This window comes from Hippoglossus stenolepis, chromosome 10, assembly GCF_022539355.2.
Source record: "Hippoglossus stenolepis isolate QCI-W04-F060 chromosome 10, HSTE1.2, whole genome shotgun sequence".
NCBI lineage: Eukaryota > Metazoa > Chordata > Actinopteri > Pleuronectiformes > Pleuronectidae > Hippoglossus > Hippoglossus stenolepis.
In genome coordinates this window covers 11,105,312-11,122,403 of record NC_061492.1, presented here as the reverse complement: position 1 = coordinate 11,122,403, position 17,092 = coordinate 11,105,312, and the positions used below count along the sequence as shown (strand labels likewise).

The 17,092-nt window shown below is 41.9% G+C and overlaps 1 protein-coding gene across 4 annotated transcripts in view; it reads right to left on the bottom strand.

Moving 5' to 3' along the window:
* Positions 1-1,678: 1,678 nt before the first annotated feature.
* The window catches only part of stac (SH3 and cysteine rich domain), a 32,560-nt gene continuing 17,146 nt past the window's right edge, over positions 1,679-17,092 (bottom strand). For all 4 annotated transcript variants that reach the window (XM_035168224.1, XM_035168223.1, XM_035168227.1 and 1 more), the window contains 8 exons: positions 16,860-16,941; positions 16,580-16,686; positions 14,840-14,921; positions 13,739-13,806; positions 10,768-10,865; positions 4,657-4,708; positions 3,672-3,809; positions 1,679-3,028 (listed from right to left, as the gene is read on the bottom strand). In XM_035168224.1, coding sequence (XP_035024115.1) covers positions 2,930-3,028; positions 3,672-3,809; positions 4,657-4,708; positions 10,768-10,865; positions 13,739-13,806; positions 14,840-14,921; positions 16,580-16,686; positions 16,860-16,941 — 726 coding nt within the window. In that variant the 3' untranslated portion in view covers positions 1,679-2,929. The remainder of the gene's footprint in view (positions 3,029-3,671; positions 3,810-4,656; positions 4,709-10,767; positions 10,866-13,738; positions 13,807-14,839; positions 14,922-16,579; positions 16,687-16,859; positions 16,942-17,092) is intronic.

Below are 17,092 nucleotides of genomic sequence, written 5' to 3'. Positions count from 1 at the left end.
TGCACATCACACTCAGTCATTAAACCCATCACAGTTATAAATATAGATATATATAGAAAAATATTTTTGCCTGCATGTCCTAATACTCTTTAGTCCTGTTCTCACATGCTGCCTTTCAAATTTAGAACAGTGTTAATATCTCCATACATTTGATCTTTGCTGGTTCAGGAGCGATTAAACTACAGCTGCACAATCAGCTAATCTGCAACTGGATCATGCTGTTACCCTAATAAACCAACAGGGGGTGCTTCAGTCAAGTGTGTGAGGCCTGCTGGTGTCCTGTGGTGATGACCTGGTGTGTGTGTGTGTGTGTGTGTGTGTGTGTGTGTGTGTGTGTGTGTGTGTGTGTGTGTGTGTGTGTGTGTGTGTGTGTGTGTGTGTGTGTGTGTGTGTGAATAGACACACACACACACACTGAAAAAGTGTGTGCGATTGCAACTGTGTGAGTTGCTCCTTAACGGAGTCGCAGACGAACCCCACACTGTGCACTGACACCGACTCTCTGCTCAGATGGCTGCACAGATCAGATGAGGGTGAATCAGGAACACTCACTGAGCTGTGAGGGGATCGGATGAGACACCGGACAGGGTCAAGTGCAAGTGGCCTGGAAACAATGACTAAAGTTATTTGTTGTTTTCTATCTGCTGACACAGAGCAGCACAAATGTTGATGTAACTTTCACATATTGTTCCTTAACTCTTTCAGTCATGTCATTTCTTACTTACGATGACGCAGCACAGTTTAATGGCCCTGTCACAGGGTTCAGGTTTTTCTCCGGTGGCCGAGAGAGCTCAACGCACTGCAAATCAAGAAAACACATGCACATAGAAAAAACACGTGCAAATTAAGAAAACAACTTCATCAATTTGACGACACGTGCACTGCAAAAAGTCACAACACAAGCCAATACAATGCTTTGTGAAGTTCCATCACCACTGACAAGTAGCACACTCCAATAACTTCACAAAGCATTGAACTAGCGAGGTTCATCGCTTTGTTCGATCCCCTGGAAACATTACTGGTGTTGTTTTCGTAATTTGCAGCTGGTTTCTGTATTTGTATGTGTTGTGACTTTTAGCACCGCATGTGTCATCAAAGTTGTTTTCCTACTTTGCACTTTTTTTTTTTTTCTATTTGCATGTGTTTTCTTAATTTGCAGTGCGTTGAGCTCCCTCGGCCACCGTACTTTTGCCAAAAGTTTGTGATTTTTAAGTATAAAACTTGTATTCAGAGTTGTGCAATCTGAGACAAAACTGACATTTAAAACTTCCCCATCTCTCTGCATTACAGCCAAAGTCACAGTCATTTGTTTCACTTCCCCTCAACTTCAGTCTTTGAAAACGTTCTGCTTCTTTACACACTGAATAACTGAGACACGCTCCAGCTGTTTTCCAAACAAATCATATCACGCTACGCATATTTGCATAATGCATTTTATTTGGGGGACCATCCAAGCAAATGATGAGCTGATTATCGACAGCTAATTGTTGAGCTCGAAAAGAAAAGAGAGCCAGGATGAAAATGTTCAAATTGTTCCGACTCACGTAAGAATCAGTGAATTGTGAAATACTCGGTGTGTTTTTTTATATAACTGTTACAAATTCTTGAAAATGAAAATGGTGAAAATGCTGAAGAAGAGGACGAATGTGAGACGACACAAAAATCCTCACAACACGAGTTTAGTTTTTGTGCTAAAGAAGGAATTTTAATCTCATACATACATTATGTACAATATAGTATTCTTGGACATTCACTAAAGCCAAGTTTCAGTGCAGAACAGCCTTTAAGAGATATACTATATCTACTAAGATGCAACACCCTGCCAGAAAGGCACACGACAAGAGAGTGATCGCATTTAAAGTTAACACACTGACTGGAAACGTCTCTTTTACTTACAGACGCCATTGTGCGTTCACAAGTCCTCCCCATCGGATCACGTGAGCTTTGATCGTCAAATTAATATCAAAAACCAGAGTCCCTCAACCAGAGCTGTGCCTTCTCTCATCCTCCCATGTTAACTAAGCCTTGTAATATTTGATGGAAACAATCAAAAAGAGAGATTCAATTATCAATCCTGAAAAATATGAATCTAGTAGATTCTGCAGCTCGGAGAAAATTTTAAATGTTAAATTTGGTAAATGATGATGAAATGTATATTACCATCAAGATAAAGTAGAACCCTGGATTGCAGTGAGGGAGATATTCTCTGTTTGAGGGTGATGTTGTTGGAAGACCAGAGAGAATTACTGAAGTCTTTTTTGATTGTGTCAAAGTCCTCTGGAAATACTCCTCCACATCTCTTTGTTGCAGTTTCTCACCAGAAACATGTGGAAAAAACTTTTTTTAGGACTGTAACTGTACGCTGGAGGTTATACAGGAAGTTCTTTCAACAGATGTTTGGGCGGATTAAGGCTTTAAAGAAAGTAACTTCTTATTTTCTTGTTTATCCTCACTTACATTTAGATCAAGTTTTGAAGGGGCTTTTTCAGAGCCCTGTATGTGCCGCTTTATGTCCCCAAACCTTGGAATTAATAAATGTGGTGTTTGTTTCCTTTTCTCAGGCATAAATAGCTCACTTTCAGAAAATAAACAGAATAAATCTAAGGGGAAAAAACACTCATTGGCTCTAATAAAATCAAATCCAGGGGATCCAGTGACCTCCGGGTCTCGAAAACATCATCTCAGCATCTGTCTGTTTGTGCTGAGAGCGAGTGAGGAAGGGGCAGAGACTCTGACCTGGAGTCGTCAGTGACAAAACCAGCATCACTTCTTCTGTCGAACCCCATCACTGGGCTCCTTTGTTTCGTTTCAGTTTCCTCCTCCTCTGACCTCCATGCAGGCGGCTGATCCTAAGTTCCTTCCCTTTCTTTCTTTCTCTCCTTTTCTCTCTCTCTCTCTCTCTCTCTCTTCATTTCTCTGAGTGTGTCTCTCAGATGATTTCCAGGACGTCACAGGGCACGAAGCCTCTCTTCTTTCCACTCTCCACTCGGAGGAAGCCGCTGTGCTCGCCCTCACTGCTCACACAGATCTGAAAGCAGAAGGAAGAGTCTACTGAGACTCTGTGACTAGGTGTTCTTGTGATATCATGTTCACAACAATATGACAGACGGACACCCCGAACAAAACTAGCCACTGGCTCTGTAGTTGCAAGGAGCTCTGAGATCCAACACTGATATCTGTGGTTACAATAAACATTTTATGAAGAGTGAATTTGTGTGTATGAACAATACGCAAAAAATGTTATCAACAAAAAAAGAACCCATCACATTTTCTCCAAATTTCATTCGCTGACCGTCACGATGGACCAGAGGACACTGTGTTCATTTTTGCTCTAAGTACTCAACATCTTCCCCTGGGTTTGAGAGACTGGAAAACCGAGGCCACAGACTTGTCTTGTGCCCGGTGGTTTAATCTCCAATGAGGTTTGCTAAACCTTCAGGCATGTTGGGACTCCTTTGAGTCTCAACGTGTCCTGGAATGCATTGTGGGAAAAAAAAAAGGGAGCCTGATCTAAGAAGGGCCGTTGTGCCCAAATGCTACTTGACTGGTGAATCCTGAGAGGGATCCAGTGGCGACTGCAGTGGAGCTGCTCAGTGGATATAAGTGTGAGAGGGAAGCAGTGACGTGGGAGCTGCAGAGGGCTAATAAGGGCTAATCATAGTTATCAGTACCTGTCCTTCCTTCAGGGTGATCTGGCCTTGTTCCTTGCAGCCGATGAATGTCCTGTTGCACCTGAACACTTGGTCCTCGGCCCGCACCTGATGAGCAAAGGCTGCCGGGAAGAAACCGATCCTATCCTCAATTACCCCCTGGAAAAAATTAATCAAACATTTAAAACTGCTGACGCACAGAAAAAGCTGCAAAGGACCTAAGAGGATTACACACCAAGTGTTTTCATGACTGATTAGATAAACGCCTTAAAAAAACAACAGGGGTTCTGTGATTCAGGCTCAGCTGTTAATCATCACAGAAACAATCTTTGAAAAAAATTGTATTAACTTTTGAATTTGGTCCATTAACCATTTATCAACATGGCGTAATCTGGATTCATGACTAATACTGCAGCCGGCTACCAGGTGCGGATCGAGACGTTGTCCATTTTTATATAGTCTGTGGTTAAAACCGTTGGGTCACACCCCCTACCACCCAAAAAAATAACTAAAGATAGTAAAGATAAGACATTGCTTTTATCTTTTCACCATGGTTTTCACAAGTACATGTTTAATGACATCCTCTCGACTTGTTAAAGTGTCCATTGTTCAAAAACAAACAGGCCAGATGTCTGTTTATCTGGAGGCTGCAGAGAACAGCAACAGCATTAAAATGTGTGATGAGTTTCCTCACGGTCTGGTGGCTGCAGGCTGCCTCTGTACAGTCACGTTTTGGCCCTTTTATCTCCGTAATTTATCTGTCATGCATCCCTGTCCTGCAGCAGCCTGTAGCCCCGCTCCTATAATTTACAAGCTGGACGTCCGGTAATTTATCAATCCAGTTTTTCAATCTGGCAGTTTCGGTGCTTTGTTGAAAAGGCACATTGTAAGAAAACTGGACAACAGATTGGGAAACTCTTGTTAAATTTAGGTGGGAATCTCAAGGACGTTGGAAGGTTAATTATATGAAAAACTGTTTAGATGAGCCACGCCAGTTTGGACCTACCTTCCACCAGTCATCATTAGAGTCGTCGGCCAATAAGATCTTGTCTCCCGCTCTGCAGTGACAAAGCAAAGACAAAATCAGCCAAAAAGTTTTTTCCTCCTCTGATACACAAGATATGGTAACAATGAGCTGTATTAAACTACGCTGTGAATGAGTCTCCTGTGACTTGTGATCGGATCTCACTTCCCTGCTCGACATGCAAATTAAGCCAAATTATGTTGTTTTGACCCAGTCTGAGTTTACAGATGTGTCCGATGTCACTGTGTGTGCGTGTGTGTGTGTGTGTGTGTGTGTGTGTGTGTGTGTGTGTGTGTGTGTGTGTGTGTGTGTGTGTGTGTGTGTGTGTGCGTGTGCGTGTGCGTGTGTGTGTAGATTTGACCAATTAAAGTAAAGTACCGATCATTATGTGGTGATCTGTGTTGATATCTTGGCTGTGGTCATAAAAGAAAAAATAAGTTTGATTCAAAGTGAAACTGTAGTGGGTCAGAGGATCTCAGCTGAGACCGAAGTCCTTCATATGTGGCCCAGGACGCATTTGTGTTCACACTGTTAAAAGAATGTGGACACATGTGACCCAGACCCCCTCTGAGTGTGGACTGGCGTGATCGGATCCCTATCCTATGTGAGTGTGTTCACACCGGTACATAGAGCTGTATAGAATTTTGCACCATTAGCATCTTATTTATTTTTCTATACTATAATACAAGGGCAGATAACCTATCCTAAATACAAGGGTAATTTGGCTCATTCTTTTCATTCCTTCTACATGGATTAAGAGTTGGTGAGGACATTTTACAATTGGACCTGTTCAAGTTGGCCTCATTTTTTTTTAGCACAGTATGATGAACAGTATGTAGCAATACAAGGCAAATTTAACACATACTCAAGACTTTTATTTAGTTAGTCAGCTGGAAATATTTAAGCTAAAAGTTAGCATAATTAGCAACAGCAGCTAAAATCTACAAGGGAGTAATTTGAGCTAACAGGCCCTCCTACATATGCTGCATACTGAAAGAGAGAACATGTTCGTCATCATTTCTCGGTTGAGAATATGTGACATGTGATACACCTTAATCCTGTTTGCGGTAGGTACTTCACGAAATGCATGAATCATTGTACCCCATCGCCGCATGTGCAGTAATTACTAGCATCTGTTCAAAGCCACTGGCTTCAAAATCAAAGGAACCAGCACAGTCGAGTCAAGTGTTGGTTTACGCAATTTCCCTTTTTCTTCCTCTTGTGGTTGAGTTACAACACTCACTGTTGCTGCTCGGTTATAATGATCGTGACTCAGAAAAACAGTGTTTATTGTCGGTAAGAAACAGCCCGGCACACAACGCTGTAAAATCTTATGAGGTGGTGAAAACAAAGCAGACACATGTTGATTAAATTAGAACAAGAGAAAATTATACAGATGAGCATTCTTTTTTTAATACAGAACGTCAGAATCATGTATAAGTAATCAATGAAATAAAGAAAAAGGGTTGGAAAAATCTTCATTTCTTCGCGTTTTCTGAATCTTTCATCATTATAGATCACCACAGTAATCGTACCAGAGCATGTGGCAGCAAGTGAAAAAACTAACTGCAAAACTGAATTCCTCTCTTAAAAGGAAAATTGAACCTTCTTATTTTGTCAGCTTTGCACTGTAGAGGAGGTATCAGAGGATAGAGGTCCATGAGGAAAAGTCAATGAATTTCAAATGAAGATATGTGTACTTAGGCTGAAGGGCTCTTCATGATGAATACTCTCATTTTTGAGGGCCTGTTTCAAAGTATTTTGCAGACGATTACTTATCAATCATAACTCTGGCAAGGGATCAAATCTGCAGCCTGTTCACATTATATCTGAAATAATAGGACAACATATATGTGTTCAGCTATGTTGAATTATTGTTCCATGTCTGTAAGCTTAAAAACATACAATAAGTAATTTTGGAAACTAGGGGTCTTAAATGATGTTGGACAATAAAGGAATCTTAAATCAAAACAATAACAAAAGATGTCCTGAAGCAGCGTCGGATACCAGGAGATGTTTTCACCATCATTGCCAATTTGAGTCTGCCCGAAATGACGCAAATGTTACGAGTTAAGCAGCAAACGGCGAATGAATGAAAGTGATCGTTACCAGTGACCGATACAAACAGTGGACAGCTAACAGCTAGCTGGCTAACAGTGTGTTCTTCCCTTGTCATACGTCATTGGCCAGGAAGTTAAAGCAAAAAACGGGCAAAGTCACAAAGTAAAGTGATTTTGGATTATGGAAGTGCACAAGTCAGAAAAATATAAAACATAGGGTCTTGTCATTTTTAGACATTTTAATAAAGATTTGTTCATGTTGTATAAATGTACATGTAATGTATAAAAAATCATATATTTCCCCATTTTATTTGAGTGTCAGAGTTCAAAGTGTCAATGCAGCATATAGCATCAAAGATTCTGAAAAATGCAGAAGTCTAGTGAAGAAATCTTTATTATCCAAACAATAATAAAAACAACAATAACGTTAACAAAAACAATATAAAACAAACAAACAAACAAAAAGTTTACTAACTTCTGAGAAATCAGTGTCTTCACTAAATTACTGACCATGTTCGCTGGCAGGTACGTGTATGTCTGTGAGTCGTTTTCGAAAGTCGCGCTGAGCAGGTCGAGCATTGTGGGGTTTTTTGATCACTGAAAACAACTTCCTGCTGCGACCGAAAAACAAAGCCGTGAGAGCGTCGAGAGTGAACCAACACAGGAAGGTTGTGGCTCAGACAGATCAACAATGAGCTCAAACTGAGATTATGAAGCTCCACATTCAGATGATAATTTCCTGTCATGACTTTGAACTCTGAGATCAAGAGCGACTGCTGTATGTAGTTGTTGTGCACATGATAAAAAAAAAGTCTTGAATCTTGAATCAGAGTTCTCAGTTTCCTGTTTTATTTTGAAGTTTTTACTCCTCGTGTGTCTCAGGCTTAAATCCCTGTCTTTGTCCTGTTTCCCGCCCCAAGCACCTGTTCCTCATGTGTTTCACCTGTGTTCAATTATCCCCGCCTCCCTTGCCTATATAAGTCTCAGTGCTTCTCTTTGTCAGTTCATCGTTTGCCTTTCACACGTCGTTGGTGCGTCGCAGTCTTTGCTGTCATGTTTCTGTTGTCTTCCTGTTCCTAGTGTTATTTCAGGTTTAGCCTTTTTGCAGCCTTTTTGCAATCCAGCATTTTTTCTGTTTTGTAGTTTTTGGACTTGGTTTTTTGTTAGTACCTTTTATTAAAGGACACTTTTTGTCATCTAATTTGGCTCCTGAATTTCAGTCCACCTGCTCTCTACATTGTGAAATATTTCTGGATAGTGGTAGGATATGAAGACGCGTCATCCATCTTTATATTTATTCTATGATCCTATCTAAGCCACTGGTATAATCCCTAGTGGACTATATATATTGACTAATAGAGGGACTTCTTGAAGTCTGTCCTTGTCTCTCAGGATGAATTCAGGAAGACATGAGATTGACTGATATTAATAGCATAGCACAGCATAGCACACATTCAGGTACCATTAATGAGGCCACTCCAGAGAAATAATTCTTTGAAGACCATTACCTAAAAAGAGGAAGCTAATTAGTTCCTTTGGTCTATTCTTGTATATTTTCACCTGTGCTGCACTGATTTCATAAGATGAAACAGCAGAAACACAGACGCACCAATTAAGAGACAAGTTGATTTCCTGGTATGATCCAGAGTAGAAGAAGGCTGACGAGGAGCAGACAGCTCGACAACAGCAGACACTGACTCGTGCTATTACAATAAATTAAACACCTTCTTTACATTTGTGTGTTTTCGATTGTGTGCCTGAGTCTTGGTGTGTTGTGTGACTGTATGAGAGCATAAAATACAATAAATAATCAGAATTAAAATGAGTCGCACAGAAGCTTTGTTTCTGTACAGTTTAATTTTCCAGACATTTTTTCCAGACTCATAACATAATCTGTTGGCTCACAAGCGATTTAATAAAAGCAATTGAGAAATTCTCTTAAAGGGGACATAGCATGCCCATTTTACCACAAGTTGATATGGTTCCTTGGGGTCTTAATGAAATGTCTGTAACATACTTTGGTCAAAATACCACAAGGATCATATAAAACAGCACCCTTTTTACCCTGTATAAAACAGCCCTCCACAGAGTGACCTGTTTTGAGTGCCTGTTCCTTTAAATGCTAATGAGCCAGCTCCCCCCTCCCCCCTCTCCCCCCATGATTTTAAACGATATAAATTACATATTTTATATGATATAAATTATCAAATATGCATCCCATACTTTGTATTCCCCTTCTGTTGTCCTGGAGTTTTAATTTTCCCAATCACATAATTAAATGTCCCCCTCTGCCCATCCACTACAAGCACACAAGCAGACAGAGAGAGAAAGAGAGGGGTGGGGGGGGCTATGAAGACCATCATTTACCCCCGAACCCCGACATTCAACGGGTACAACAACAAGCGGAGAAAGCAGAATCGCGGGCTGACCTTATATATACAGTCTATGGGGCTGACCAGCGCGGAGAAATGCTCGTCCCGTGTGAACAGCCAGGCGGCTGCGTGCTGGAAACGCGCTGCGCTGCGCAGCCTCGCAGCTGCGCTTCCGCGTCCGTGTACCCGCGCGTAACTACTGTAACCCGGCGTAACTACTGTAACCCGGTGTACAGTAGAGCTGAACACTGCGGAAGTCTTCCACACAGCTGGCAGTGTGGAAGACCGCTGCGAAGCAGCGCAGCGCCGTTCTCAGCGCCTTGGCTGTTCACACGGGCCGAGCATTTCTCCGCGCTGGTCAGCCCCATAGACTGTATATATAAGGTAAGCCCGCGATTCTGCTTTCTCCGCTTGTTGTTGTACCCGTTGAATGTCGGGGTTCGGGGGTTACAGTAGCGCTGAACACTGCGGAAGTCTTCCACACTGCTGGCTGTGTGGCGCTGACACAAATTCCAGCTCACGCACGGGAGAGCGAGCGGTCGCTCCCGAGCAGCTGCTGCAGCCTCCCAGTCCCAACGATCCAGACAAATGCCACATGTGAGTGAATCGCGGGCTGACCAGCGGAGAAATGCTCGTCCCGTGTGAACAGCCAGGCGGCTGCGCGCTTGGGAACGGCGCTGCGCTGCCTCGCAGCCTCGCTGCCTCCGGTGTAAACCCGGCGTGACGGGGGGACGGGGGGATGAGGTGGGGGTGGGCCAAGACCATGTAGGGAGACTTCCAGTTCCTTGTTACGACACAAAACCCAGGAAGCGCAATCAGTCGCTCAAGCATGACGTTTCTGACTTAGAGGAACTATAACAAAACGCGCGAGTGTTTTTTCCCCAGAGTTTTTGGGTTGGTAGACATGCCAGATACCCACATTAACCTGTAGAAGCACTAACAAAGTGGAATTTGCATGCTATGTCCCCTTTAAGGCAGACTTGAGATATCATGTTCAAGTGGCCAGAAACATGTGTTGTGAGGCCACGTGATGTGGACCTTTGATCACGCAAAGTGATCTGTGAATCAAAGTAAACATTTGTGCCAAATTTGAAAGGATTTTCTCGAGGCGTTCTAAAGACAACTTGTTCACGATGCAAAGGGGTTTTTGTGAGGTCCAGGTGAACATTTACTCCAAAAACTTGAGCAAATCCCCTCAAAGTGTTCAGATATCAAGTTCGCAAAAATGGGACGAATTGGACGGACAACTGGAAAACATAACCAGATCTCTGGCTGTCACCGGGACTGAGACATAAAAAGAGAGGAAGACTCAGAAGGCTGGTATCAGGAGATGAAATTTGTTGTCTAAATCATGAAAAGTAATAATCATTTAAAAAAGCGACTACAATATTTAGGACTTGTTTAGGATTGATTGCTTTGATATGAAGGTGAAATAAGCAGCGTAACATCTTGTGTGTTTTAGCTGTTGCCTGGCAGGTGACCTCAGGTGACATACGCGTGTGTTCGAATAAATCCCTGCTGGAGTCGATCAGCCCACAGAAGAATTTTGATTGCTGTATATGTTCACTTTGTTTTCTCCTTTTCTTCAGGATATTACGAAACGTTGGACCGTATCAGTCAACAATCTTTCATCATGGGTTAGTGTATGTGTACAAACTGACCTCATCTCCAGGTCATGGCTCTCTTGGGGAATGAAACTGAACAAGGCCACATAGGTGTTGAGTTTGAGGATGTCTTTCTGTAGCTGGCTCTGCTCCAACTAGACGACAACAACAAAAAACACACAGATATTTGAATTAATGAAATGATGAAAAAGGTGCTGCATTACACACAAGGTAAAGACACACAAACACCATATTGTCTATTGTCCCTTTTCTCGCTGTTGTATCTTAAAATACTCATTTGGCATTCACGTGGGCAGGAGGAGTCCTTGTTTACAGTGCACCGACTGAGGAGCTGCTTGGATTTCTCCACAATCTGTTCCCTCTAATCCAGCGTCAACATGAGTGGGAGACGCAGGATCCGCTTTTCATGAACGCTCAGGAAGTTAAAAAAAGGACAGGGCTGTGGGTGGAGAGGAAGTTCTCGCAGAGGTGTTGGCACAATTAACGGGGAGATAAGCGCTCTTCACACCTGCTCAGAAAAGCAGTGGGTGCATTTTCCGGTTTCATCACCACCACCTTGAGTCTGAACGCTGGATCCCTGAAATCCATCCAAATGATAGCTTGTTCCTGCGTGGTGCCTGGAGGGAAACTGTGCTAAAGGATATGAGAATGATTTTTTTAGGACACACAGATGTCTATTCCTGCAAAACAGCTTCAGGATTTGACTTCTCGGTGGCAGGTTTGATAATGAAGAGGAGCTGTTTTGGTCGTCTGGGGCTCCCACGTGCACTGGCCTTGTCGCTGATGGATGAGTTGAGTTAACTGTGTCCTCTGGGTGAAAGCAACAACATCAACCAGTGGCAGTCCATTAGAGCTAACTAAGAGCTTCTTGCTGGGCCCGAGAGGCTCTCGATGATGCAGCGGAAATCGAAGGGGGCAGTGTTGCCAATAGTTCGAGTTAGACGACCACAGGACACGAGGAAGAAGATTCAACGATGGCAGAACATTTTGAAGAGAGACACAGGGACAAACAGCTGCTTTTGCCTCTTTCTTAAGAGGTGATTTATCACAACCTAGCGGATGTATCGCTTAACAAACTTGGCAATGTAAAAGACGCATTGAAATATGCGGATGTGGCTGTAAAAATGACAAATCTGGCCGAAAGGTAACATAAATGAGCCTTGAAGCCATTGACTTGGCCTTTAAGACATGTGAAGGGCACAGTAGATTCTCCGTGTCAGACATCAGGAAAATGCACTGAACATGAGTAGATCATGCTGGAGTCAGGACATGACGTATGCTTTCCGCCGCTTTATCTACAGCACATTGGCACCGGGATCAGCACTTCTAAACAAAAGCTCTCAAATCAAATTATCTTTCTAAATCGGCATCTTGGTCGGTGTCAAAATGTGTAAACTCAAAATCAAACTTTCCAAATTCAAGCAAAATAAATTACAACAAAGTATTTTACAGTCCTCTCGGGTGAAGAAGCAGTTTTCATGTGTTTTCCTCTGATCGTTAACCTGCAGAGCCTCCATCTGTCTGTCCGGCGGCCCGAGCTAATGGACCTGTCGGCCAACAGACAAACAGCCCACTGCCAGCTGTGCTCGGTCCAGCCTGATAAGACCCCATAATGCACTTGGAGACAGCTAGATGTTATTAAGAGGTGTGTGTGTGTGTGTGTGTGTGTGTGTGTGTGTGTGTGTGTGTGTGTGTGTGTGTGTGTGTGTGTGTGTGTGTGTGTGTGTGTGTGTGTGTGTGTGTGCGTGTGCGAGCATTTAGGCATTTGTGTGTTTTTGGCCTTGTATGGTTATTTTTTCATTTTTGTGTTTGTCCGAGTATCTGTGTTCTTTTTCCACTGTTGACAACAGAGATAAACATGTAAAACTATTAAAGCAAACAGGAGAGATGAACTGCACGTAGACAATATTTACAAAGAGTATCAATACTGAAGGAAGCTGAACAGGTTTAAAGGAAATGAACAGTTTGGGTATATTTCTACGGCATGTAGTTTTGCACCATCAGCACTACATCTTCACTGTAGATTACCACAGCAGCACAGATCCCAGATCCACACATGAGGGTCAAGGCTCTGTCACATCGGTGCAGGCCAGTGGCCGTGTCAGCACTGGTATGATTTGTTACAGCAGGAAGAGAAGTTTTTCCCTCAAAGCCCTGGGAAATTCAGCAGTGGCGATAGAGGCGGGGAGCCAAGTGCAGCATACTTAATGGATGCTGCACGTACTGGCTGCGTATCAGTTCTCAGAGTCACCACGCAGAGTTCAGAAGTTGGTCAGTGAACAAAATCGGCTCTCGGGGGTTTTTCAGACTAAAGCTATGAGACACGTTACAGTAAGACTCTGTTCTGCAGAGTAACAAGCGCTGTGAAAAAGTTATATATGCTACAGTTGCAGACTTGTAAATTTACTGTTAAAGCATGACAATACATTTAGGTTCGTTTTTTGTCTCTGCGGGTGAAAATGCTTAACCTCCCATTTGTGCTGATGCTTGTGTTTTATTCTGAAGTGAAGGATCACATCACATCAAGGATTTCCATGTGACAAAAAAAAAATCCTAAACCATTCCTACGACTGATGGGAAATCTGACAAATGTTAAAAAAACAGCTTCATGTTTTTTGTCTTTATATGGCCATTATATGTGTGTTTATGAGTAATCATGCATGTTGTCTTCTTGAGGATATAAAGACATAAAATAAACATAATTAACACATTTTTAATAATTGTAGATTATTATTCTAGCTTGGAAGCAGTAAAGCTTTAGGAAAATGGTAAATTTGAAAAATACAAGATGCTTAAATCATCATCAGAGAAAGGAAGCAAAGCAAAGTTTAAATCACTTGGATTTCCTCTGAATCAAAATCAATCAGATGTGTTGATGTTACTAAAATGCAATTGTTTATATACCACAGGAACAGCACTATTCAGATACATAGTGGACTCAAGCACATCCAGTTTTTTACATTAGATATTTATTTCGTGAACATGATTTGGTTGATTTGCTTCTTACCTGGAAATCATCAGGTTTTCTCTCTGGCTGGTGGTAATGCTCCGTGCCGTTCTCAATGACTGTGAAAACTGACAAAACAAACACAAAATTTAAATTAATTCATGGAATTAAGAAATAACAGTATCAATAATAATTAAGAATATAATTTAAACCCCAGCCTGCTGCCCCTACAAGCTGTGATTTTCGCTAAATTCCATGTTGAACTCAAAAGTGAAACCAATTTCTTTTCCAGGTCGAGAACATTAACAGGAAAATAGCAAAAACATATGGTGGCAACAAATCAAAGATGTCACAAGAAACATGAAGAATCAACCTCTGGGGTTCATGAACGGTCGGTTTTCATTCATCATAGTTTATTCCATTAACCCTGAGGAGTCCTATATTTGTATCTGTTTTTCAGCACAACATTGTCTTGTGTATTGGATTTGATCATTATATAAGCATTTCAATAAATGAGAACAGAAATGAAACACCTGCCTGGCCTTGAAAAACTGTGCTTTTTATCTGATTCCACGATGAACACAAAATTGATATTAAAAATGATGTTGGCAACAAATCAAAAATGTCACAAGAATGTGGTAAAATTCCATAACACAGTTGTGGATAGTGTTTCTAGTTTTTCATTTTTTTTCCCATGAACCTCATCAAGAAACTGGCCGACACTAACAAGCAGAGCTGAATGGAGCTCTTGATTTCTCCTGTTGTTAGGTCAGGTGCTTTTCTCTGAAGGAAATACTCGAGCAGCATTGTACCTATACTTCAAACAGCATTCTCCGACACGAATGCCTCTGTGGGCTCCACCATTGTCAATAATTAGAGTGAATACATCAGATTGTAAAGGGTCAGTGCTTTGACCTCCATTACACAAACTATTGTGCCGCAGTAAAAAGCCCAGTGCCTCTGAATAAGGAGCCATGCACACACACAATGCAGGTGAAAGGGTGAAGGTTCATCTCATTGGAAAATAGCAAAGACCCTTATTTGATGGTTCACAGGAGGAGAATTTGATGTCGCAAACGTCTCTCTGACTCTCATGGGGGGAAAGCAATGGCAGTGTTTTATCTTCCCTGATCGGGGGATCTTCCCTTCGCAGATACTCACCGTCGTCACTGTGTTTCCTCGACAGCTCCTGTCGACTGCTGTGAGCCACCACCTCCTCTGGAACCTTATCCAAGTCACTGTTCTGTAAAGATTACACACGTCAGATAAAAGATATCGATACATCTGTCAATCATCTTCCCACTCCCAGTCTAAAAAGCAACAAAAAGACTGAAGAATGTCCATCGCACTCTTCAAAAGTGATGCCTCTTGTTTTGATCCGAGCAACAATCTCCAAATACAAAGATTTTTAGTTCAGCAACATATAAAACAGGGAACAGCCGCAGCAAACACTCGTCTTTCAGAAGGTGGAAGCAGAGAAAATTGATTCAGACTAATCCATGGAGCTCTAATAAAAATGATGGATAGATATAGACAGAAGAAGATACAGATAGATAGAGAGATGGATGACAGAGACAAAGGTAAAGGGAGACAGATTGAAAGAGATGATGAAAAGGACAGTCGGCCAGATTAGATGGATGGATGGATGGATGGATGGCAGAGAAAGTGATAAGGATAGAGAGATAGAGAGGGAGATTGAGAGATCCAAAGAGGTGGAAATAAATATGGAGATAGAGAGATAGAGAGATATATAGATGTATAAAGATAGATATGGAAACAGAGAGATATATAGATGTATAGAGATAGATATGGAGATAGAGGGAGATAGATAGATAGATAGATTATGGAGACTCCTGTTATGTTGCAAACAATCTACATTTGAAAACTATTAACATAAACCCCGTTGAGATCACATTGTCTCTGCAGACACACCCACACACATTCAGGGGCAGCTGCTCAGGACAGGACGGGCCGAACCCAGCAGCTTCCAGACGTCATCGTAGTCCCTGAGCCTCACAACACACACGGATGGAAACAAGGCAGGAAAGGGCCGTGTCTCTACAATCAGTTCATCTTCGGAGCTGTAACACGAGCGCTTGTGCCGACGTCTCCCGTAATGACCGCCTGGACCAGACTGCCTTTATTGGTAGTGTTTACAGCCCTGCAGTGGCAGTATCTATTTAGATGATCAGTGACAAACTGCCGCCTGAACTGAACTGAGATTATGTCATTGTGTCGAGTGGAGCTTAATGAAAATAACTGAGAGACAGAGTAGGATAAACAACCTGAATAATTATATTTACTGACTTTACTACTATAGCTGAAACCCAGCTGAACTCCTTTTAGTACAAACATGGACCAGTCACTTCTTGTAATCATTTCATCTGCTGCTACTTTACTACATCTGCTTCTATTTTACTGCTATTTGAGGATGAACATTACTACTGTTCATTATCTGCATATTAGCCATGAAGTATTTGCACTGCTCATTATATGTTGTGTTACTTATATGTTGTGTTACTTGTATGTTGAGTACTTATATGTCTACTATACATTGTGTTACTTATGTGTTGAGTACTTATATGTGTACTCCAATGTTGTGTTGCTTATATGTTGAGTACTTATGTCTTCTCATATGTTGTGTTACTTATATTTTGAGTGCTAATGTCTACTTATATGTTGTGTTACTTGTATGTTGAGTGTGTTACTTGTATGTTAAGTATCTATATGTCTACTCATATGTTGTGTTACTTACATGTTGTGCTACTTGTATGTTGAGTGTGTTACTTGTATGTTAAGTATCTATATGTCTACTCATATGTTTATGTGCGTACGGCAGAACTGACAATAAAATTTACTTTGATCTTGACTTTGAACAAAATAAAATTCTCCTTTTCTTACCGAGTTTCTGTGAGGAGACTCGGAGCCGCTGGGCCTTTTAGCTTTCTGTGCCAGAGACGTTCCGAACCTCAAGGCCTCGTACACGGGGTCCACCTTATTCCCACAGGCTTGAGAAAAGAACAACAAGACATAAGACTTTGTGAAAGCCAGGTGGTTATTTATTATAAAATGTGGCAGTTAAATCTTGTAAAATAGCTCGAGAAGAAACGTTGTCCTGGAAGAGGCGAGTCGTCTCATCCCAGAAAGAACAGAACTTATTATGGAGCTGTGAGCCGCTCACCGATGGGCATGACTTCTTTGATACAGCCGTACTGCTCCTGGATCAGTAATGGGGAGCTGTAGTACCGCCGAAAGCCTTTTGGCTGAGGAGAGAAAGACAGAGGGGGGGAGAGGTGACCGACATTAGTGACGAATCGATACGCAGCACCGCAGGCAGCGCAGCCTCTGAAATACTGCACATTACTCTGTTTAATCAGACATTTCTGAACACAACCCCACATTGCAGAGATACCA